The sequence below is a fragment of the Brassica oleracea genome, chromosome C4, assembly GCF_000695525.1.
Source record: "Brassica oleracea var. oleracea cultivar TO1000 chromosome C4, BOL, whole genome shotgun sequence".
In the NCBI taxonomy this organism is placed as follows: domain Eukaryota; kingdom Viridiplantae; phylum Streptophyta; class Magnoliopsida; order Brassicales; family Brassicaceae; genus Brassica; species Brassica oleracea.
Genome location: NC_027751.1, coordinates 46,584,853 through 46,607,692, shown reverse-complemented (window position 1 = coordinate 46,607,692; position 22,840 = coordinate 46,584,853). Strand labels below are relative to the sequence as shown.

At 32.1% G+C, this 22,840-nt stretch overlaps 3 protein-coding genes and 1 pseudogene across 3 annotated transcripts; 3 read left to right on the top strand and 1 right to left on the bottom strand.

The window, feature by feature from the left end:
• Positions 1–5,478: 5,478 nt before the first annotated feature.
• LOC106340623 (myb-related protein Myb4-like) lies at positions 5,479–7,081 on the top strand. Its single transcript, XM_013779470.1, has 3 exons — positions 5,479–5,743; positions 5,836–5,965; positions 6,498–7,081. The coding sequence occupies exons 1-3, from the start codon at positions 5,611–5,613 to the stop codon at positions 6,985–6,987; spliced, it is 753 nt and encodes a 250-aa protein (XP_013634924.1). The 5' UTR covers positions 5,479–5,610; the 3' UTR covers positions 6,988–7,081.
• Positions 7,082–7,700: 619 nt separating this feature from the next.
• On the top strand, positions 7,701–9,303 carry LOC106340590 (myb-related protein Myb4-like). The gene is made up of 3 exons (XM_013779440.1): positions 7,701–7,965; positions 8,058–8,187; positions 8,720–9,303. The coding sequence occupies exons 1-3, from the start codon at positions 7,833–7,835 to the stop codon at positions 9,207–9,209; spliced, it is 753 nt and encodes a 250-aa protein (XP_013634894.1). The 5' UTR covers positions 7,701–7,832; the 3' UTR covers positions 9,210–9,303.
• A 2,583-nt stretch (positions 9,304–11,886) lies between these two features.
• LOC106339054 lies at positions 11,887–13,845 on the top strand (annotated as a pseudogene).
• A 7,104-nt stretch (positions 13,846–20,949) lies between these two features.
• Positions 20,950–21,786, bottom strand: LOC106340014 (protein LIGHT-DEPENDENT SHORT HYPOCOTYLS 3). Its single transcript, XM_013778879.1, has one exon. The coding sequence runs from the start codon at positions 21,687–21,689 to the stop codon at positions 21,036–21,038; it is 654 nt and encodes a 217-aa protein (XP_013634333.1). The 5' UTR covers positions 21,690–21,786; the 3' UTR covers positions 20,950–21,035.
• Positions 21,787–22,840: the final 1,054 nt, after the last annotated feature.

Below are 22,840 nucleotides of genomic sequence, written 5' to 3'. Positions count from 1 at the left end.
ACAAAAGGAAGAGACAGAATTAGTATTTAATATATTAAATCGGACCCACTAAAATCTATATTTAGTTAGGTCACGATCCATTTGTACATTTTGAATTGATTTCATCAGTTATGAAACAACACTTGCATTATAAAACATGGGACCTTCATAATTGGAGTAGTGTTAATGAGAGAAGATAACCCGCATTGTATCAAATAAAAATAATAATCATAAAGAAAACGGAAAAGAGAAAAAGAAAGTTTGTGAAAAAGAGCAAGATCCCAAGTAATGATGGAAATAGGTGTCGATGATCTTTGTTTATCTTAGTCTTTTTTCTATTGTTATAGTTTTGGTCCAAATACATTTAATTTGAAACACTATTCAAAGTTGCTTTTGACAGAGACAAACAAATAGTTTTGTGAAGAAGTTGTAGGTGAGGTATATACAATTATGAAACCTGTAAGAAGTTATGAACTGTGGATCCATATCACAAAATTATCAGTAAAGTCCAATATTTTGGTACATACTGTGATATCATGGTTGTGACTATTTTACTTAATGACATTCCATATGAAAGATATGCTTCAATGTTTTAAAGGAACATCTGGTAAACTATTTATTTAATTTACGGAATCGCTGGTTTCATTGATTCAGATTTCTACTTACAAGCTAATCATACATATGATAAAAGATTTTTAATATAATAAGAAGTTGGGAAAACAAGAAACGAAAAGAGGAGTCACCAAATCATAGCAAATCATTTCAAAGTTTTGTTTTTTGTTAACATGATCTCACATTATATAAGAAAAGAGGAGCCCCTTTTGTACCTACCTACTTTGATGTCTGTATTTTTCCCTCAATCTTGACACCACAATAGTTTTGGCTCTACATACCTATTTTTATTCATCATAAATGTATAGTTCCTAATAATAAAAGTGTATAATATGCGCATAGAAAAAAATATGACACTTTTTAATGTTTCTTATTGACTTATAGGTCCAAAAAGATTGATTGAAATTAAAAGCTTAGTTAATTTTGGGCCACGATCTGATTGTAATTGAGCACTAAGAGCCTCTTTCTTTGACATTTTATGTTATATAATTTAGACATTTTTTTGATAAAAAAAAATGTTTTGGACATCTGCTTCATCTTACATTAGTGTTACTCATATATGGCTCTGATTGGAGTCGTGGCTGTCGAGGCTCTCTGGGATTAAACAGTGTCTCAACTCGACAATGTAGCTTTGCCATGTGTGAGCAGAATGTGTACGAACATAAATAAATGCATTTGTGGATATTAGTTAATGTTTAAAGGTTTCTCCAAGACTATGCAATTTATTGCAGATTACAAAAAATCCAGATTTCAAGTCCCGGAGAGAACGATTTATTAAACAATTATGCAGACTACGAAAGAAAGGCTTACAAGAGATCTTCAACATGGTACAAGTAAATCTGGCAAGGCATGGATCTTCATAGGACGGCTCAGATGATGCAGTTAAGCGTAGGTCTTCATAAGTCAGGTAGTATTGTCGGTTGTCGAATCGTCTATGTAATCATTCTCATATCATAATTGTAAGATCATAACAAATCAGCGTTAAAAAAAAAACATAAATGTATTTACTTTTTTTACAAAGGTTTTACATTAAATAATAATATACAAATTTACTCTTTTTAAAATAAAAGAAAAGGTTCAAGCATATACCTACTCAGATTTAAACCAGATCTAATCCAACCAATTAACTTACTATTTAGTGAATGGGCAAGTAAACCGTAGTAACCAAAGATCCGAACCGGAACCGAACTAAAATACCTGAAACTGAAACCAGACTGAAACCTTCAAATGTCCAAATAGTTCATATATTTCTAAATCCGAAATAATTGAACCGAACCAAAAATGTAATGGGTAAATATATAAAAATATTAATTATATATAGATATAACATAACTAAATATATATTTTAAATTTAAAAATCAATTAAAAATTCCTGAAAATATTTGAAAAGACTAAATTATTATAAAGTATCCGAACTATCCGAAAGTATCCGAATATTTTTAACCAAAATATCCAAAATAATCAGAAATATCCAAGATTTTTATCTGAATCATCTTAATTATTCAATATTTTACCTAAAATACTCGATATTTAACCCGAATGAACTGGAACCGAAACCAAATAAGAACAAAAAAAAATTGGATATATTTCAGTTCTTAATTTTACTATCTGAACCAAACCAAACTACACGAACCGAAAATAGGTCAGGTAATATCCGAACTGATACATGAAATGCCTAGACCTACATGCACTCTAGATTGTAATCGAGGAGGCAATATCCAGTCAAATCTTATATCTATACTTCATCAGAATTCTAGTTCTTACATAAAATTCAAATACCAGAAATACCCATGTCTGAATTATTTTTAAATATATTGTTAAGTCAAACGAGAAAATACATATCTCCTATATATTAATTAAAAAATATTACAACTTTATCACTGAGATTATTCTTAAAATCCTTAGAGAAATAGGTTGATCCATCTAATTGTATAATAATTTTTTTATTAACTAACCATAAATTCATTATTAATGTTTATTATTATTTCCTTAAATAAAAAGAAATTTTCTAATGTGGCTAAAGTATATATGACAAGTAATAATTTTGAATAATAAAAATTTGATAAAAATTAGCGTATATTTTATCATATTTGTTTAATTTAAAACTATTAAAATAAATTAAAAAACCATATTAACCTTATAATAAAATTTAGGTTTTCTGTATATGTAATATTTTGAATTTTTACAAATGATTATAAATTAATAAAATAGTTAAAATTCTCATATTCAAATTTTTTGATCCATGGTTTAAAATTTTTTTATGACAAGATACAAATGATTACAAAATCATATAAGTAAAAAGTCTAATTTAATTAATTATTAAGATCAAAAGATATATATATATATATATATATCATTTTAAATTAAACTATATACCATATAAAATACATAAATATTTTAATTTAAAATTTTACTTTGAACAATTTATTTTGATAAAAGCTTTGAACAAACATTGACAATTTAATTTTTTTTTTAAATTATAAATTACTAAAACTGTTAATCCACACTGAAAAAAATTAGTAATTTAATGTTTTTCTATAAAATATACAAATGATCAAAAAAATCATATGATTAGAAAATATCATTTAATAGACATTAATATTAAAAATATACTTTATTTATTAATATTATTTAAATTTAATTTTATATCTATCAAAAAGTAAAATATCGTTTGGATTAATAAAATTTATTTATATGTTTGCACCAATTTAATTATATATGTAACAGTTACTGCATTTTAAATTATTAAATATATATTTATTATTTCATAGTATGTAAAAACATATAATACCTAAAATAATTTATATATATAATGTTCATCCCGCGCAAGTCGCAGATCCTAACCTAGTTCCAAAATTTTTCTTCTAACAAATATCATTCAATATAGTTTCACTTTCAGTAGATTACTCTCCTACCGGTCTTCTATCTAATCCAATTGTTAGGAAAGTTTAGGCAATGTATTTTCTCTTTTGCACTTTGAAAAATAGTTTTTTCTGATTTAGTGAGTTTATCATTTCAAACAAAAAACAGATCATTTTCATTGTTAATTTTTGAAACGTTAAAAACATCCAAAAACCATTCAAATCTAACGATTTTGAAAAACGTATCATAAGAAAATAAAACATAAGTATCATATATATATATAGCATTATACTAGGTTAAGATCTACGTCCTGCACGGAATGAACATTATATATAAATTATTTTACGTATTATATATTCTTTTATATATTATGTAATAATAAATATATATTGAATAATTAAAATTCAGTAACTGTTACGTATATCATTATTAAATTGGTGCAAACACATAAATATTTTTTTTTAATTCAAATACATATTTTTTATTTTTAAATGATATTAACATCATTTTTAATTATATAATTGTTTCTACTCATATTATTTTTTGATTATTTGTGCTTTTTATAACAAAAACTTTAAATCACTGATAACATTTTTTTTGGTGGGATGTTAAATCATTTTAGTAATTTATAAATTTTTAATTAAATTCACTGCGAATTTTAAAATTTACATATTAAGTTGTCAATGTTTGTTCGAAGATTTTATCAAAAAACAAATTCAAAGCAAATTTTGAAATTAAATATTTATTTATCTTTTGTATGGTATATAATTTATATTAAGCGATATATATACACACACACACACACACACACATATATATATATATATCAATCTTAATATTTCTTAAATGAGATTCCATACTTATATGATGTTGTAATTACTTGAATCTTTTCATAACAAAAAAAATTTAAACCATGGATAACAAAATTTTAATCTGAGACTTTTAACAGTTTTAGTCATTTATAGTCGTTTTAAAAAAAAATCAAATATAACATATACGGAAAATCTAAATTTTTATTATATGATTAATGTGGTTGTTTGATTTATTTTAATGAGTTAAAAAATGATAGAGGACTAACTAATTATTATCAACTCTTTATTATTCAAAATAATTAATTGTCATATATATTTTAGCAACATTAGGCAATTCCATAATTTTTATTTAAGGAAAGAATAAAAAATATTAATAATTAATTTATAGTTAGGGTAATAAAAAATTTATTATATATTTAGATGAAACAACATATTTTCTAAAGATTCTAAGAATCATTATGGCGATGACACTTTGGCTATTTCAAATGTTGTAATGATTCTCTTTTAGTATATAAGGGATGTATCAAAATTAAAAAAAATCATGAAATGACCATTCAACTAGAATTTAAAATCTCTATCAATCTATAACGTATTTTGAAATTGTACCCTGCAAATATTTATGTATGAATATGAAGCTCAACTTCCGAATACTAAAACCATAGGAACATAGATCAGGACAAATATCAAATCGAGTTTAGAAAATTTGTCCACCCCTTTCTAGTGCTTTACTGCTCATCTGCCTTTACACAAATATCATTTCTTCTTCTGCATAAACTTAAAAAGCAACTTACACATGGAATAGTAGAACGACATAATATGTTTTCATTTATTATAATTAGTAAAGATTAAAATTCACAGAATTTTTCCTCATCTTCTAAATGTTAGAAACATTTAAAAATATATTTTTGTATTTAAAATGTAATAACAATTTTTTGTGTACTTTTTAACATACGTAATAGTAATACCTTATTAAGTTTCTTACCATTATATCGACCACCTAAACGAAGTTACATTGTATTAATTAACTTTCTCATGGCTAAAAAGTTAAAGGAAATAAAGTTGGAAACTTTGGACAGTGTGAATCAAAAGTATGAGAAATTTTCAACTTGGAATTGTCTCACGGTTGCATTTGTAATTAACTAATATTTTAACCCATATTGTTAATGTCTATATATATATATATAATAAACAGACTAAATGTCTGCATCGCATGCTTCCTTTAACTTCTTTAGCTCTCAAAAAACTCCATACCCATCCAACACCTGGCCGTCTAATCATTTTACTCATTTGAGGAGAAAAACTACTAAAATTTTGGTTTATTTTCTTGTGAGTACAACCGGGAAAAATGGGAAGAGCACCATGTTGTGAAAAAATGGGGATGAAGAGAGGACCATGGACTCCTGAAGAAGATCAAATCTTGATCAACTATATTCATCTCTATGGTCATTCTAACTGGCGAGCCCTTCCCAAACACGCAGGTGATTTTAATTTATTTTGTATATTTATTTTCTATCACTACTTCTTGATCTGTAAGCAATACGTTTTTGGTTTTTCTTTGGAAAATTCTTAGGATTACTTAGATGTGGAAAAAGTTGCAGACTTCGTTGGATTAATTATCTGAGACCAGACATCAAACGTGGCAATTTCACCCCTCAAGAAGAACAAACTATCATCAATCTACATGAAGTGTTGGGCAACAGGTTTGTCTTCTTCTTTTTTTTTTGTCTAAAGAGAACTAATCATCAATTTGTTCAATCTTTTCTTGAAGAAGGATCAAAAACTGTTTCTGGTTCGAAGATTTTTTATTTTCCTTTAATTTTACTTCAGCTCCCTTTTACTCTTTCCACTTTGCAAGTTTATAAATGATTTTTTTTTTGTTATTTCCGGTTTGCAAAATATTTTAATATGTTTTTTAACACTGTGGAGCTGAGGATATTCATTATTTATACCCGTGATTTACTCAGTCTCGAAAGATTTGTTTTCAGAGTTTTTATAAAGAAAAATAAAACAACCTTCAATGTTACTCTTAGACAAGATACGCACCTCGACCAATGCAAAACATATGGCGTATATTAGCTTTTGTTTTGTTGTCATCTTCTATGTATGATGTATCTCCATGTTTTCTGCTTTAAAAGGCAATATTTAACTAATAAATTGATGAAATCCATAATATATCATATGTAAGACACTTTTCTAATAGTGTTTACTTTTGTTTGTTTGCTATTAATTTAGATGGTCTGCGATTGCTGCAAAGTTGCCAGGACGAACCGACAATGAAATAAAAAATGTTTGGCACACTCATTTGAAGAAAAGACTCAACAAAAATCAAAACAATGGCGGAGACGCCAAGGACATTAACGGTTCTAACGACACCACACACGAAGACAAAGAGCCTGTGATGGTCTACACAACCTCTCCGCAACAGTTTTCAAATAGCACTACGACACTCGACATATCAGATAATAATAACAAGGACGATACGATGTCGCACGAGGATATTTCTGCATTGGTTGATGAGAGTTTTTGGTCAGAGGTCGTATCGGTAGATAATTCGAGTAACAATGAGAAAAAGATTGAAGGTTGGGAAGGATTGCTAGAGAGGAATAGTAAGAGACATAGTTATAATAACTCGAAGTTGTATAATGATGACATGGAGTTCTGGTTTGATCTTTTCACTAGCTGTCGTAGGATTGAAGCATTTTCCGACATACCTGAGTTCTGACTTTGAGTTCGTGTTGGTTTTTGTCCTTAAGGCTTGAAAGAGTCTTTTTGTAAACCAAATGAATAAATTTAAAAAGTTATATTTGTTTCCTCTACGTTAGTTTTTTTTTTTTTTTTTTTTGATAATCCAGGGGTTAAGGTCCAACACCCAGTACCGCATTTGGTGACAGGGATGAACAGTTCGCCTCCGGCTGGCGTCGAACCCGGGAACATGACAATTGGCTCCCAAGGCTCTAACCAGTAGAGCTGACTCATCCCGTCAAATCCTCTATGTTAGTTGCATGTAAAATATGAATCGATTACATCATTTTAACCATTTCAGAGAGCCATTTCGAAGTCAACCGAAGTCAAATAATGAGTCGATTTAGTAGTCTTCACATTCAGTTATTTTTCCATTTCAACTATACTACTATTTTCCGCTATAATTTTATATTTATATGTTACAAGAATTTAGTTTTGTTGTTAAGGTCGATGATTTCAAAAGCTTCTGCATCTAAAGTCCAAGACTCCAACGTCCAGAATACGCCTTTCTCATGGCTAAAAAGTTAAAGGAAATAAAGTTGGAAACTTTGGACAGTGTGAATCAAAAGTATGAGAAATTTTCAACTTGGAATTGTCTCACGGTTGCATTTGTAATTAACTAATATTTTAACCCATATTGTTAATGTCTATATATATATATATAATAAACAGACTAAATGTCTGCATCGCATGCTTCCTTTAACTTCTTTAGCTCTCAAAAAACTCCATACCCATCCAACACCTGGCCGTCTAATCATTTTACTCATTTGAGGAGAAAAACTACTAAAATTTTGGTTTATTTTCTTGTGAGTACAACCGGGAAAAATGGGAAGAGCACCATGTTGTGAAAAAATGGGGATGAAGAGAGGACCATGGACTCCTGAAGAAGATCAAATCTTGATCAACTATATTCATCTCTATGGTCATTCTAACTGGCGAGCCCTTCCCAAACACGCAGGTGATTTTAATTTATTTTGTATATTTATTTTCTATCACTACTTCTTGATCTGTAAGCAATACGTTTTTGGTTTTTCTTTGGAAAATTCTTAGGATTACTTAGATGTGGAAAAAGTTGCAGACTTCGTTGGATTAATTATCTGAGACCAGACATCAAACGTGGCAATTTCACCCCTCAAGAAGAACAAACTATCATCAATCTACATGAAGTGTTGGGCAACAGGTTTGTCTTCTTCTTTTTTTTTTGTCTAAAGAGAACTAATCATCAATTTGTTCAATCTTTTCTTGAAGAAGGATCAAAAACTGTTTCTGGTTCGAAGATTTTTTATTTTCCTTTAATTTTACTTCAGCTCCCTTTTACTCTTTCCACTTTGCAAGTTTATAAATGATTTTTTTTTTGTTATTTCCGGTTTGCAAAATATTTTAATATGTTTTTTAACACTGTGGAGCTGAGGATATTCATTATTTATACCCGTGATTTACTCAGTCTCGAAAGATTTGTTTTCAGAGTTTTTATAAAGAAAAATAAAACAACCTTCAATGTTACTCTTAGACAAGATACGCACCTCGACCAATGCAAAACATATGGCGTATATTAGCTTTTGTTTTGTTGTCATCTTCTATGTATGATGTATCTCCATGTTTTCTGCTTTAAAAGGCAATATTTAACTAATAAATTGATGAAATCCATAATATATCATATGTAAGACACTTTTCTAATAGTGTTTACTTTTGTTTGTTTGCTATTAATTTAGATGGTCTGCGATTGCTGCAAAGTTGCCAGGACGAACCGACAATGAAATAAAAAATGTTTGGCACACTCATTTGAAGAAAAGACTCAACAAAAATCAAAACAATGGCGGAGACGCCAAGGACATTAACGGTTCTAACGACACCACACACGAAGACAAAGAGCCTGTGATGGTCTACACAACCTCTCCGCAACAGTTTTCAAATAGCACTACGACACTCGACATATCAGATAATAATAACAAGGACGATACGATGTCGCACGAGGATATTTCTGCATTGGTTGATGAGAGTTTTTGGTCAGAGGTCGTATCGGTAGATAATTCGAGTAACAATGAGAAAAAGATTGAAGGTTGGGAAGGATTGCTAGAGAGGAATAGTAAGAGACATAGTTATAATAACTCGAAGTTGTATAATGATGACATGGAGTTCTGGTTTGATCTTTTCACTAGCTGTCGTAGGATTGAAGCATTTTCCGACATACCTGAGTTCTGACTTTGAGTTCGTGTTGGTTTTTGTCCTTAAGGCTTGAAAGAGTCTTTTTGTAAACCAAATGAATAAATTTAAAAAGTTATATTTGTTTCCTCTACGTTAGTTTTTTTTTTTTTTTTTTTTGATAATCCAGGGGTTAAGGTCCAACACCCAGTACCGCATTTGGTGACAGGGATGAACAGTTCGCCTCCGGCTGGCGTCGAACCCGGGAACATGACAATTGGCTCCCAAGGCTCTAACCAGTAGAGCTGACTCATCCCGTCAAATCCTCTATGTTAGTTGCATGTAAAATATGAATCGATTACATCATTTTAACCATTTCAGAGAGCCATTTCGAAGTCAACCGAAGTCAAATAATGAGTCGATTTAGTAGTCTTCACATTCAGTTATTTTTCCATTTCAACTATACTACTATTTTCCGCTATAATTTTATATTTATATGTTACAAGAATTTAGTTTTGTTGTTAAGGTCGATGATTTCAAAAGCTTCTGCATCTAAAGTCCAAGACTCCAACGTCCAGAATACGCAAAATATTACAGATTATGTATTAAGTATGTCAGTTGTCTATCCATTATAGTTTCAAATACTGCAATTTGCATATTGTAATGTTTTCTTTTAAAAAAGATATTGTAATATTTTTCCCATTTGCAGTACTTTAATCCATCAATAGCAGCAGTAGTTATCTCTTTCTTTCATAATTATTAAACTTTTAAAACGAATAAATGAAAATAAATATATTTTGTGGACCTTAAAATCTGTGGATAAAAACGTGATTAGGTGAAAACCATCAACGTTAACACCATTCGGTTCAAATATCATAAGCTGGTTATTGGATTGAGACTATTTGATTGAACAATTACAATGATAAAAACGTGATTAGGTGAAAACGAAGATGTAATAATTAAAGTTGACGCATACGTAATATCGCACCACTGAGATTGTTCTTTGAACTTTAAATATAAACATCATCCTAAAACATTCTCTACTTTGTTTAGGGCTATACTGGTTCACGTTTTAAATCTTGATAAATTAAGAATATTTTATGAGCAAACAAACAAAAGTTGGATAATATATCACAACAAAGCTTTTTTCCAAAGGCACTCAGTTAATATAATAAATATTTTGATGTTTTAAGAACTGTTTTGGTTTAGCTTTATTTTATTATATTAAATTTTAAGGATACTTAAGATTAATATAGTATTGATAAATCTTAATCTCTAAAACCATGTGTGAAAAAACTATCCACTCCAAAATTTCATGGAACATAAATTATATAATATATATAAAATTTTGGCCAATCCACTCAAGATTGTTAAAAATGGCTGAAATGATATAAAATATAGTCACTTTCCTACTATTCTTCTCGTGATTAAATTAGACCCCTGTTCTAAAACTCGGCCGCCTAGCCGCCTAGGTGTTACGCGTCACTTTTCCGCCCCGATTTATGCCAAATCGGTTTAAAAAATCGGATATCCGATTTTTTTCCTCCTAGACCGCCTAAATGACCGCCTAGCCGCCTAGGCGGCCGCCTAATCTATTTTTTTATTTATTTATTTTTTTTTTTTTTTTTTTTTTACTATATTAAGTTTATATATTCTATTTCTGTGTTTTATACAATCTTAAACATGAAAATGTATTAATGTTATACACAATTAAATATTAACATGTTTTATAACATAGTAAACCATCTAAAAATTCCGACCCGCATAATTTCCGATTAATCTCCGATTTTCTCTTTAGGCGCTAGGCCCAACCCAACCGCCCGACTAGCGCCTAGCGCGTTCCCGAACAGGGAATTAGACTATTCCTCTTGTGATTAAATTAGACGTCTCGAAATTACCATGATTCCATGTGTACACCAAGTTGTGTAATCAGTTTTTTTTTGTCAAACCGAACCCAAAATGTAAAAACCTGATATAACAAGCCCATGACATGGTTTGGTTAAGAGAGATTTTACAATTTGTCATCCATCCCTGCTGTCTTGAAAAGCTTCTTGAAAAGCTTCTTGAAAAGCTTATTGAGACCACCTCCATTGGTGTATCTAAAGGGGTTCTTAATGTAAAGTGTGAAAATAATGAATCAAAAAGACATTAATTAACAAGAACTGGTGCTTAATTAAAGGGAAAAAGGATTGGTAAGAGCCATTTACTTGGCACACTCGGATTGGCTTCTTCTATTCACACGAAAGGGTGAAAAAAGCCAACCCTTGTTTTCTCCGTCGTTTGTGTGTTTCGTCTTGGATGAACTTGAAATCCTTTGTCGGTCTCTCTCTTCGTCGTCGATTCCGTCGAAATCTCGACCGAAAAAGATGTTTGATATGTTTCGTCGTCCTCGATTATGTCTGTCTCTTCTTCGACGGCCTCAAAATCCCATCGTCGGTTGGTCTTTCTCTTCGTCGGTTGGTCTCACTCTTTCTTCGTCGATGTTCTTCTCCCAATCCGTCCTTGCAATCACCATGAAGGTTCGATTTCCTTTGTTTTTTTTTGTTCCCGTGAATTGAATCCCTTCGATTAGGATTGGAATTTTTGTTTCGATGATGAGATTTGACTCTATTTATCTCCTTGACCCTGTTTATCTCCTCCCTTTGTCTATCTTATTACATCGTATGTGTTTCATCGTATATTCCTTTGTTGTTGTCCAGGGTCATAACGTCGTTGTTATTCAAAGAGCCGTGAGAGAATGAGAGGTATGTATCTTTGTATGTCTGTGTTTATCTCCCATGTTTGTCTATCTTATTACATCATATGAGTTCCATCTTATAGTTGTTTGTTCTTGTTCAGATTCCAGACCTCGTTGTTATTCAAAGAGCCGCGACAAAAAGAGAGATATGTATCTTTCTATGTCTCTGATTCAATGTTTGTTTTGATCGAATCAGTTTACTGAGCTTATGGTTTTCGTAGGTACTCCATGGAGAGAGGAAGAAAGAAGGATCTATTCAGTATCGGGTTTACTGAAGCTTCATAAAAGACGTTGTAGTTACATTGGTTAGTCTTGTTTTCCTTACCCTGTTATAATGGACTTTAGTATAATGGTGGGAATGATTGTTTCGGGAAAATTAATATACTTGCTTATGTTCTTAGTTTTTCTGTCTTAACAAGGAGATAAAATTGGTTAAGGCTCTGTGGTAAAATATGAATTTAGGTAGACATGATCACACCAAGCTGTTGTTCTCTTTATTTTCATATCTTTTAGTGTTCGTCTGTTTGCCTTTAATTGTTAAGTTCCATTTAATTTAAGCTAACGTTCTTTGTTGGTTTTGTAACAAGTTGGTTGTGAGTTTACTTTTGATGCATTACGGAAATAACACAAACGGATTCACCATCATTAAAGCATCCGTATTTCATTGCAGAAAGCAAGAGGTTAGTATACTTTTCCTTTAAGAGAAGTTAGATATCGAGTTGGTTGGGAATTAAATGGACATTAGTATTATGGTTTGCGTTAGTTGCGGTGAGGTGATTTACATTTAGTTTTAGGTGTAGACATTGAATTTAGGTAGACATTGATTGACATTAACTTCTAAAAACAATACTTACAATGTAATTATTTAAAATATGAAACGATGAAATCGTTTCTGTAAGGTGTAGTTAAAAGATGAAACGATGAACTCGTTTCTCTAAGTTGTAGTTGAAACCTAAATGGTGAAGTGATTGGCATTAACTTCAACTACTTAAAAGTTTTACAACTTTTAACTTGCCCTTTAAATCTGAACAACAGCCCTCTCTCCTTTGCAATCTCCTTTGTTATTTCCTTCAATCTTCTAACTTATATGGATTCTTATAGCCAGTCTTCTAGCTTTTTAGAGCTCTTAACCAACCAATAACCAAACACTCAACCCTCTGACTCGAATGTTTTCTTCGGTACACAATGGGGTGAAGCTGCAGACGTAGAAGCTCACAGTGTGGACGACCGCAAGGAGAGAAGGAAATGTTCACCAACAGAGGACGTTGTGCTCATCAGTGCTTGGCTGAACACCTCCAAAGACCCAGTGGTTGGTAATGAGCAGAAAGCAATTGCGTTTTGGAAACGAATTGCAGCTTATTTTGGTTCAAGTCCTAAGCTTGCGGGTTTGCAAAGAGAGAGCTATCACACTGTAAACAAAGGTGGGGGAAGATAAATGAGGGCGTGTGTAAGTTTGTTGAGTGTTACGATGCTGCAACAAAACAAAAATCAAGTGGCCAGAGCGAGGATGATGTGTTGAAGATGGCTCATGAAATATTCTTCAATGATTACAAGAGCAAATTCACACTTGAGCATGCATGGTTAGAACTAAGGCATGATCAGAAATGGTGTGATGCTTCCTCTGCTAAAGGAAATCTGAACTCAAAAAGAAGAAAGCTTGATGAGCAGTCCGCACAGTCATCAACGTCAGTGCCACTTACCTATGGTGACGATGAAGGTAGTGCTCGGCCTATTGGTGTTAAAGCCGCAAAGGGCAAAGGTAAAATGACTTTCGAAGAGGAAGGGAAGGCGCGTATGGAGTTTCAGAGTATTTGGGAGATAAAGCAAAAGGACTTTGCTTTGAAGGAGAAGCTTAACAAGCAAAAATTGCTTGACAGCCTCATTGCCAAGACAGAGCCTCTTGATGAACTTGAAATTGCTTTGAAAAACAAGCTTTTTAATGATATGTTGGCTAATTAGTTTCTGAGTTTTAGTTTGTTTTAAGATTTTGTTATGCTTTTGTGTCTGATTTTGTCTTCTTTGGGTTTGTAACATTGTCATCTTCCTTAATTAATGGTTAATCAAATCTCTTCCTTAACAAATGCTTTGTTGATTCAGTTTATTATATATACATCTATGACCAATGTATCAAGTAAAGACTAATTAATCCTGATTTTTTCCAGGTTATATGCTTCACTGAAGATGAGGGATTCGTATGTGTGGGTTAAGCTCGCTTTGATTCAGGTACCTGGTTGTATGGTCTGAATAATATTTCTCTTGTTGGTTTCAGTTGAGATGAGGGATTCGTATGTGTGGGTTAAATCAGTTGCTCTGTTGTGTTTCTCGTGTTGTCTTGGTCTGATGTTTCTCGTGTTGTTTTTTGTTTTTATTTCAGGTGGAAGACAGTAAGAAAACATGGGACAGAAGAAGACATTTGGTGGTTTGTATCTCGTGAGTTCCATGTAATAAGTGTAGTAATAAGTTGTATCTCGTGAGTAGACAGTAACCTTGTGACAGAAGAAGACATTTGGTGGTTTGTATCTCGTGAGTTCAATGTAATAAGTGTTGTAATAAGTTGTATCTTGTGAGTAGACAGTAACCTTGTGACAGAAGAAGACAATATTAGTTGTGTCTTTATAAGTTGTGTCTTTATAAGTTGTGTTTTGCTTTCTTATTTCTTATTTTTCTCCAAAACGTGTACCGAGCACATCAAAACGATACTAAAAGAACCGAGCAAAACATAACACAATATTTCTTCACATATCTTTCTACGTTGTTTCTTCACATTTCTTAACTTATTTCTTCTAAATTGTTTCTGCACATTTCTTAACTACCGAGAGAGAGATACTCTATATTGTTTCTTCACATTTCTTAACTTCTTTCTTCACATATCTTTTTTAATGGCATCATCTTCTTCTAATAATTTCGAAGAAATGGATAAAAGATTTGAACAAAGTTTCGATCAACAATTCGAAAATCTTCTCATTCATCATGGCGAGCATGAAGAAGTATCAAGGTCTAAAAAGAAACAAGCCTACATTGAAAGACAACGAGAATAAGGACACATGCAGTTATGGAACGATTATTTTAGTGAAGATGCAACATATCCTTCTCACATGTTTCGACGCCGTTTTCGAATGAACAAGCCCTTGTTCATGCGTATTGTTGATCGACTCTCCGTTGAACTCCCATACTTTCAACAAAGAAGAGATGCTACTGGAAGGTTCTGTCACTCTCCGTTACAAAAGGCAACGACATCAATTCATATGATGACATATGGTTGCCCAGCTGATGCGGTCGACGAATACCTCCGACTTGGTGAGTCCACCGCACTTTTATGCTTGGAACATTTTGTTCTTGGAATCATAAATTTACTTGGAGATGAGTATCTAAGAAGACCCACGCCAGAAGATCTTCAACGACTACTCGATATTGGAGAGATACGCGGATTTCCCGGGATGATAGGAAGCACCGATTGTATGCATTGGGAGTGGAAGAATTGTCCGGCCGCATGGAAATGTCAATATACACGTGGATCAGGAAAGCCAACCATTGTTTTAGAGGCTGTAGCTTCACACGATATCTGATATGGCATGCATTTTTCGGACCCCCAGGTACATTAAACGATATCAATATTCTTGATCGATCACCGGTTTTTGATGATATATTACAAGGTCGAGCTCCAAAAGTTAATACATTGTCAACGGACACGAGTACCATTTGGCTTACTATCTCACATATGGTATTTATCCAAAATGGGCTACTTTTGTCCAATCTATTTCACTTCCGCAAGGTCCGAAAGCATCATTATTCGCTACACATCAAAAAAGTTTTACGTAAAGATGTCGAGCGTACTTTTGGGGTCTTGCAAGTTCGATTTGCCATAGTCAAAAATCCAGCTCTTTTGTGGGATAAAATAAAAATTGGAAAGATAATGAGAGCATGTATCATTCTACATAATATGATCGTAGAAGACGAACGAGATGGGTGCACTCAGTTTGATGTATCAGTGTTTGCACAACCGAAGTTCACAAGTGGATTTCACGTATTCTACGAATATGCCTTCAAATCTCGGCAATATGATGAGCATTCGGAATCGAGTTCGTGATAAAACAATACATCAACAATTGAAAGCTGATTTGGTTGAGAATATATGACAAAAATTTGGAACAAATCAAGATTTTAACTAATCGGCTTTTTCTCGTTTACAATTTGTATTTGTATTTTTAATATGTTTTTATGTCATTTTTATTAAAAAATTTATGTATGCTTTTATTTTAAATCATTCTACTTAAAAAAATAAATTTAAGAACCCAACGAAGTTATCCCATTAGAGGAGGAAAAAAATATTTTCACTAACTAAAGTTCTTAACTTTTTAAATAACTTTATTAATTACTAATTAATTTAATCATAAGAGGTCATTAGGGGTTCTAATGGAAGGACTTGCTCCGAAAAACTTCAAGCTCTGTCCGTATTCCATCTTATGTTTCCTTGCACTTCGCTTGCACAGCCGCAATTCACTGATAGAGCTTGCGGCAACTGTGAAGATTTTCTTTTAAGAACAATACAACTCTTTTGTTTTACATACAAAAACTAAACTCAGAGCAACTAAGAATCTGAGATCAACAATGGTTAGAATATTAAAGCTACAAAAAAAAGGATATCCGTTACAGTCCAATCAGTTTGACCAAGTGAAATATTGTTGTATTTTTCAACACGTCGCTTACACAGAAACTGACGCTTTAGGGCAAAGCGCTTTGCTTCAAGTCTTGTTTAAACCGAACCGGAAAAAAAAGCGGTTTACACAAACCGTTATTTCGTTTCATAGGCTTTCTCTCTCGCTATCCAATTACTTCATCTTTTTCGAGCCTAAAATACTAAATCAGGGTCAGGCTCAATATGGGCCAAGTTAGCTTAGCCCGTCATAACATTTCAGTGGCACATACGGCCCACTGGCTTCCTCTGCGTTCTGTGTGGTGATTGAAGCCCGTTTTGCTACTTCTTTTATCTTTTGTACTGAACTGTTTTGTTTCTTCCTGTCCTCTGGTTCTTGAGCAGCTCAAAGAGAAGGCGCTAAAGTGAGCTGGACTGGCAGAGAACATGTGTTGCAGAGAGTGAAGGGAGAGGACAGACGCAAGAAAAAATAAAGAATATGAAAGATTTGGAGACCAGTCAAGAGCCTGCAACTACAACTTGAGCTTTTAAACTTATATACTATAGTCTCTATTCTTGTTTTGTATCATATTTGTTGATTTCGAGTAACGTCTAAAGAGTTACATTGAATTCTTGCTTCATTCATTTTTGCTGTGTGGTGTTCTCAGAGTAACCATAGGAAGTTAATTGTCTATTTAACTAAAAGAAAATGATAGCCAAGCGAAAAGGTGAGAACGCTTTAAAAATCCAACTAAACTGAACCGGATCTGGTTTGTTGATTTCGATTCAATCCGGTTATGTAATCAACGTGGAAAAGGAAAAGAAACTGGTTTGCCAAATTTATTGTTCTTACAAATCTTGTTTTTGACTTGAGCAAAGAGATGTTAGTTTTGGAGTATACATGTGGTGGAGTCTCACATGGGTTTCACTAGATATAGGTTTGAGGCGGGTAATGATGAAACAAGGGAATCATTAGGAAAATTCGGGGTCCCTCATTTCAATGTCGACTGTCTCCTCAAATATATTTCTTCTTATTAAATGAAATATTCGTATCAATCCAAAAATGTGAATATATATGATGTAACTTATGTAATAGTGCTAACAATTAAATGGGTGTGTGATTCTTGAAAGGTGGAAACACCTGGGTTATCAAAAAAAAAAAAAAAAAAAAAAAAACAATTAAATGGGTGTGTGATTCTTGAAAGGTCCTTTTTGTTTTAACCATATGCGGAAATGCCATGATTCCATGTCTAAAGTCGAAAGGCCAAGTGATAATGCTCACTTCCAATCCACATCAAATCTACAAAATATATTCTGATAATTGAGTACTCATGAATTAGTGAGACGAAGCTTATGTTTTTGTTATTACTAGGGATGGTTTTTCTTGCCAACCCGGATAAGTGCGCTTTATAACTGGAACAAAGTTTCATTTTAGTTGAATAATGAACTAAAATGCAAACACACGTAGCATCAATGCCATCGTGTTATTATTCATACGTCATGCATGAAAATGTGTGCAAGACTTTGCTATAGCTCGAAGTAGAAACCTTGTATAGACTATAATTTTTCTATAATATTGTCGATCGGGTCTAAAGGGAATACTGACCCAATATGATTAGGTGTTTTGAACCGATGAAAAGGGCTTATCAATATCGCACAATATTGTTATTTAAAAAAAAAAATTGATAAAAACAAAGTGATTAATCTATTTGAAACTAGAACTAAACTTTCCATTCTTAAATTGTTTAAAAATATCTTAATCTATCTTAGTTTTTCTTTTGCAAACAAGAAATTTTTTATTTTTAAAATTATTGACCACTGGTTTTAAATCATAACAAAAGTGAGAATAATGTCTGAAAACTTCTAAATATGAGAGAGATAAAATTTAATTTGGTATGGCAATTGTTGAATTTTCTAAGAACATCGAGAATTAATTAACTATTTCGACTAACATATTACATAATGTGTTAATGCTGTAGATATGTGACTAACTAATTAAGTTTAAACTGACATAATATATTTATAAGAGATATATAAACTAGGATTTCTACTTAGAATAATATAACTGAAAGATATATAAAACATATTGGTAGATCAGATCAGTCAAGTCATTATCAATTTTATGAATCCTACAACTGTGGGTTTGAAAACTTTAGGTAAACTGAAATGTAGAATTACAGAATTGTTTTATCTTTTGAATTGGATTTTATAAAACAGGAAATTCAGAAATGGACAAGAAAAATAAAGGTTTGAATGGTTGGGTCTTTGAGTGAGTGCTCTGCGAGGAACAACTTACAGAGACAAGACAAGTGAGAGACAGAACTCTGGCTCTACCTCTATCTACACACTCATGAATGATGCAACACTGCCGCAAGCTACCAAAACAAATTTTATTTTATTTCGTTTAAATATTTTATTTATTACAGTATTTCATTTATATACACGAAATAAGGTTATCAAAATACCAATAGTATCACAAATAAGGTTTAAGGTAGTATAAAAATGCTGTAACATATGTTGTTTGATTTCCAACTTCGTCAAAAGATTGTTTCATCTGCCGGACCTATCTCTGGGATGCTATCTAAACTATAATATCAATTAAATTTTATATCAAATGAAATTTAAAACTGTCCAATCAATACTTTTCATCATGTATTTGTCGATTTTCATTTTTATTTAAATATTAAATAAGACATCTACTTTATGACAGTGACCAAAAAAATTAGAAACCCATTACAAGAAAATAATTTTTAAACAGCAAAAAACTTTACTGAAAACAAAAATAATATATATATATATATATATATATATATATATATATATATATCTGTATATACATATATTGTTTGTCGAAACCATATTACTATAACAAGCTAACTATACATATATGTTCAAAAAAAATCTTTCTTTCACAATATCACAATCTCACAAATCTCTTTTATTTGTCAAAGCACAATACCACAAATCTCAAAACTCATCTGGACTTTGCTATCGATAGGTTTTGATTAACAACACGCTTATAAAACGGTTTTAATATGCCGAAAAAGTAACAAAAAATCATTATGCAAAATGTATCAGTTGATATATTTTATGTATATGCATTATCAAATATAAGATTACTGTTTCTTAGAGATATGTTACTGATCTGTAGAATTATCTTGTCAGATTTTTAATTAATCCTACACTAGTAACAAAATCATGCTACATTGCAAATTGCAAATTGATGTCCAATCCGCGATTTGATTACAACATATATAGCTGATAAACAAAATGATCTTCAATCCGCGATTATTAGCGATTTCATCTTCATGCATATGTTTCGGCGTGCAATAGACAATCTTTCTGTATTAATTAGGGAATCAACTCCATGATCAAGTGAATTATTAAACTTTTTACATGCAGTATTTGATCAAGTGAGTTATCAAACTTCGAACAGTATCTAATATAGTATTGTACAGCAGTACTAGCAGGTCATTCAAAACTAAACTAAACTTCAATAATATATGAGATGTAATTGAGGCCATATATAACATTAGTTTGTTTCCCTCATTTTCGCCTTCACCAGGGAGGCATATCATATGTTACTTGGAAGCTTACTAATCGGGATCAAGTAATTCGCATTACTGACTTACTGTACTAACTATCGGACTGATACACGACGTGGTGTATAATAATATAACTTTTTTGTCGACATAATAATAGAATTTAATTAAAAAACTAACACTATATATCAGTTACCATATATACTAATTCTAGGGTTTGCAAATGCACAGACATGTGCAATGTTCAAGTGAAAAGAGTATAGCTAGAAAAGGATAAAAAAGTTGAGAGTTACGGAAATTTGACTTTGTTTTTCTCTTTTACACTACATGTTGCTTATGAAAAAAAGTAAACGAGTAAGAGAAACATACGACTCAATGACTCATTAAAAAGTATATTGATTCAAACGATTACACGATGAAACTACACAATATCGGACCAAAAATTAGTTGATTTCATGAATTTAAAATAGAGAGTGCAATTTTGACCACAAAAAAAAAAATAGAGAGAGTGCAATCAATTATTGAAATATTCCAAGTATAAAAGACCACTTATGACTTATAGACTTATAGTTCACAGTCACTATTAGACAACGACCACTGTTTTGCATCAAAAGCAGAAAACCAATAAAACAATTCCAGGATATCATCATAATACCCAAATCGACCTAAATTAAACATAAGACTTCTCTGTTTTAGAACCACATCAAGAGAAAAGATTGTGAAGAAGACGACCAGTTTGCTTGATGATATATTCGTATTTACAATACACACATGTGACTATATATATGTTGTGAAATTTATATTTTATAAAATAAAATAAAAATTGAAACCCTACCTTACTTATCCCCCCATTAGTTCTTCTCCCAGCTTGTAAGACTAAATTAAAATCAACATAAAATTAAGAAACAGACCAAGTCATATTTCAGATTACATAAAATATTCAAATTTGATTTCTCTTAACTAGATATATATAGTTACTTCTCAAACTTTGATATTTGAGTAGTAGAACTAGTACCCGGTAACATTTGAAACTGCTGGTGGCTAGCTACGGCGGAGGAAGAAGAGGCCGACAACTGAGGAACCGGACGCTTTCGCTTCTTCTTCTCGTAGCTAACACCTCTAGCTTTGCTTTGCATATCTCTAACTTCCCTTAGATAAAGCCTAACGGCACGAGCTCCAAATGGATTAGTCTCAGGCTTGCCTCCGTTTTCTTCGAAAGCAGCTCGAAGACGACCGATGAGAGCGTCGAGACTTCCCCAAGCTTGTCGGAGAGGACAAGGACACGGTGCCGGAGGATTAGGATGGCCGTAGAAGTGACAAACGGTCGTGTGGACTTTTGTCTTACCGAATTGGTCCAAGTAACGGAGAAACTCGAGCACGTGAGCTCCGCTGCATCGGGAAAGGGAAAGCGGTGGACGGTGGTTTCTTAAGTATTGTCCGAACGTGTTCCAGTCTCTCCTCTTCTGGTTCTCGTAACGGCTCGAGTTTGCTGATGGAGAGGAGGATGACGGTGGTTGTGCAGCGGTGGCTTCGGTGACGGAGGAGGAGGAGATGTTTGCGATGATGCTGAGGTTTGTGCTATCTGAGTAAGCCGAAGAGCCTTCCATCAATTGAGGAAACATATCCATTTTATCGATGTTTAGATTCTAGCTACGGATTTTTCTTGATTCTTGATCTTTAGAGAAGCTAAACCTTTTGTTTGTGCGGTTGGGAAATATAAGGTTACTTTGTGAAGATTTATATCATGTTGTATTAATTATATATTTTTGAGAATATAATAATATATATTATAAGAAAAATTAAAATTTTCTCGGGGCAGTTTTTTATTTTTATATTGGTTGAGATAAGTAGAATTTACTTTTCTGATCTTTACAATTTGCAATCCTTTGTTTGTTTTGTCTCTATTTCATATACCGGGTTTGGTGTCTTTAGTGTAATATTTCGAAACTAATGTCGGATGAACTAAATAGCCTTTTGGGGAAGAATACTAAACGAAGTTAGTGAATATGGTTTCCGTATAACTTATGATTTGTTAATTAATAACTTAAAGTCAAACACAAAATTAACCTTTTTTTTTTTAAATTTGTTTTGTCCTATACACCCCACAAGTTCATATAATTTACAAAAATGCCATCAATTTTTTTTTCTTTTTTTTTTCGAAAATGACATTTTTACTCTCTCAACATCATCATCTTCAAGTAATTACAAGATTGCCATTGTCATCAATACCACAACCACCATGAACAACCAATTTGAAGCTCTTAATGCTCCCAAAATCGATTTACCCTTCTTCTTTTTCCATTCTTGTGAACTAAACACAACATATCTCTCACTTTCTCTCCACAATGAGATAAAAAAACCCAAGATTTTGATTCTAAATTTTTTATGGTTCATAGAGTCATAGAAGCTAACGATTCTGGGTGGGTTACTTTCGTTTGTGATTTTGTGTGCTTGGAGAAGCCTTATGTATGCTAAGGAACTTATCTCACCAATTTAAGGTATGACATCGAGTTTTTTTCCAGATCTGTTCGTCAGACGACTTACTTGGGAAGTCGTCTGGCTGTAGACAACTTACCTGGAAGTCGTCTGGTCAACGCAGAGGTTATTTTTGCAATTGACTTTGAAATCTGTAACCTGAGACGACTGAAAGTTAAGTCGTCTGTTTTTGTTTGGTTTCAAAAAAATTTCCAAAGAACCTAGACGACTTACATTTCAGTCATCATAGATTAGTTTTGCATTTGACTGGATAATTTCAGAAGTTTGACTTCCCCAGACGACT

What these genes read in the sequence shown, in the direction of transcription:
- LOC106340014 (XM_013778879.1), bottom strand. Translation starts at nt 21,689, where the DNA reads ATGGATATGTTTCCTCAATTGATGGAAGGCTCTTCGGCTTACTCAGAT.
- LOC106340590 (XM_013779440.1), top strand. Translation starts at nt 7,833, where the DNA reads ATGGGAAGAGCACCATGTTGTGAAAAAATGGGGATGAAGAGAGGACCA. An exon ending in AGCCCTTCCCAAACACGCAG is followed by an intron (nt 7,966 to 8,057) that starts GTGATTTTAATT and finishes GAAAATTCTTAG; the next exon opens with GATTACTTAGATGTGGAAAA. An exon ending in CATGAAGTGTTGGGCAACAG is followed by an intron (nt 8,188 to 8,719) that starts GTTTGTCTTCTT and finishes CTATTAATTTAG; the next exon opens with ATGGTCTGCGATTGCTGCAA.
- LOC106340623 (XM_013779470.1), top strand. Translation starts at nt 5,611, where the DNA reads ATGGGAAGAGCACCATGTTGTGAAAAAATGGGGATGAAGAGAGGACCA. An exon ending in AGCCCTTCCCAAACACGCAG is followed by an intron (nt 5,744 to 5,835) that starts GTGATTTTAATT and finishes GAAAATTCTTAG; the next exon opens with GATTACTTAGATGTGGAAAA. An exon ending in CATGAAGTGTTGGGCAACAG is followed by an intron (nt 5,966 to 6,497) that starts GTTTGTCTTCTT and finishes CTATTAATTTAG; the next exon opens with ATGGTCTGCGATTGCTGCAA.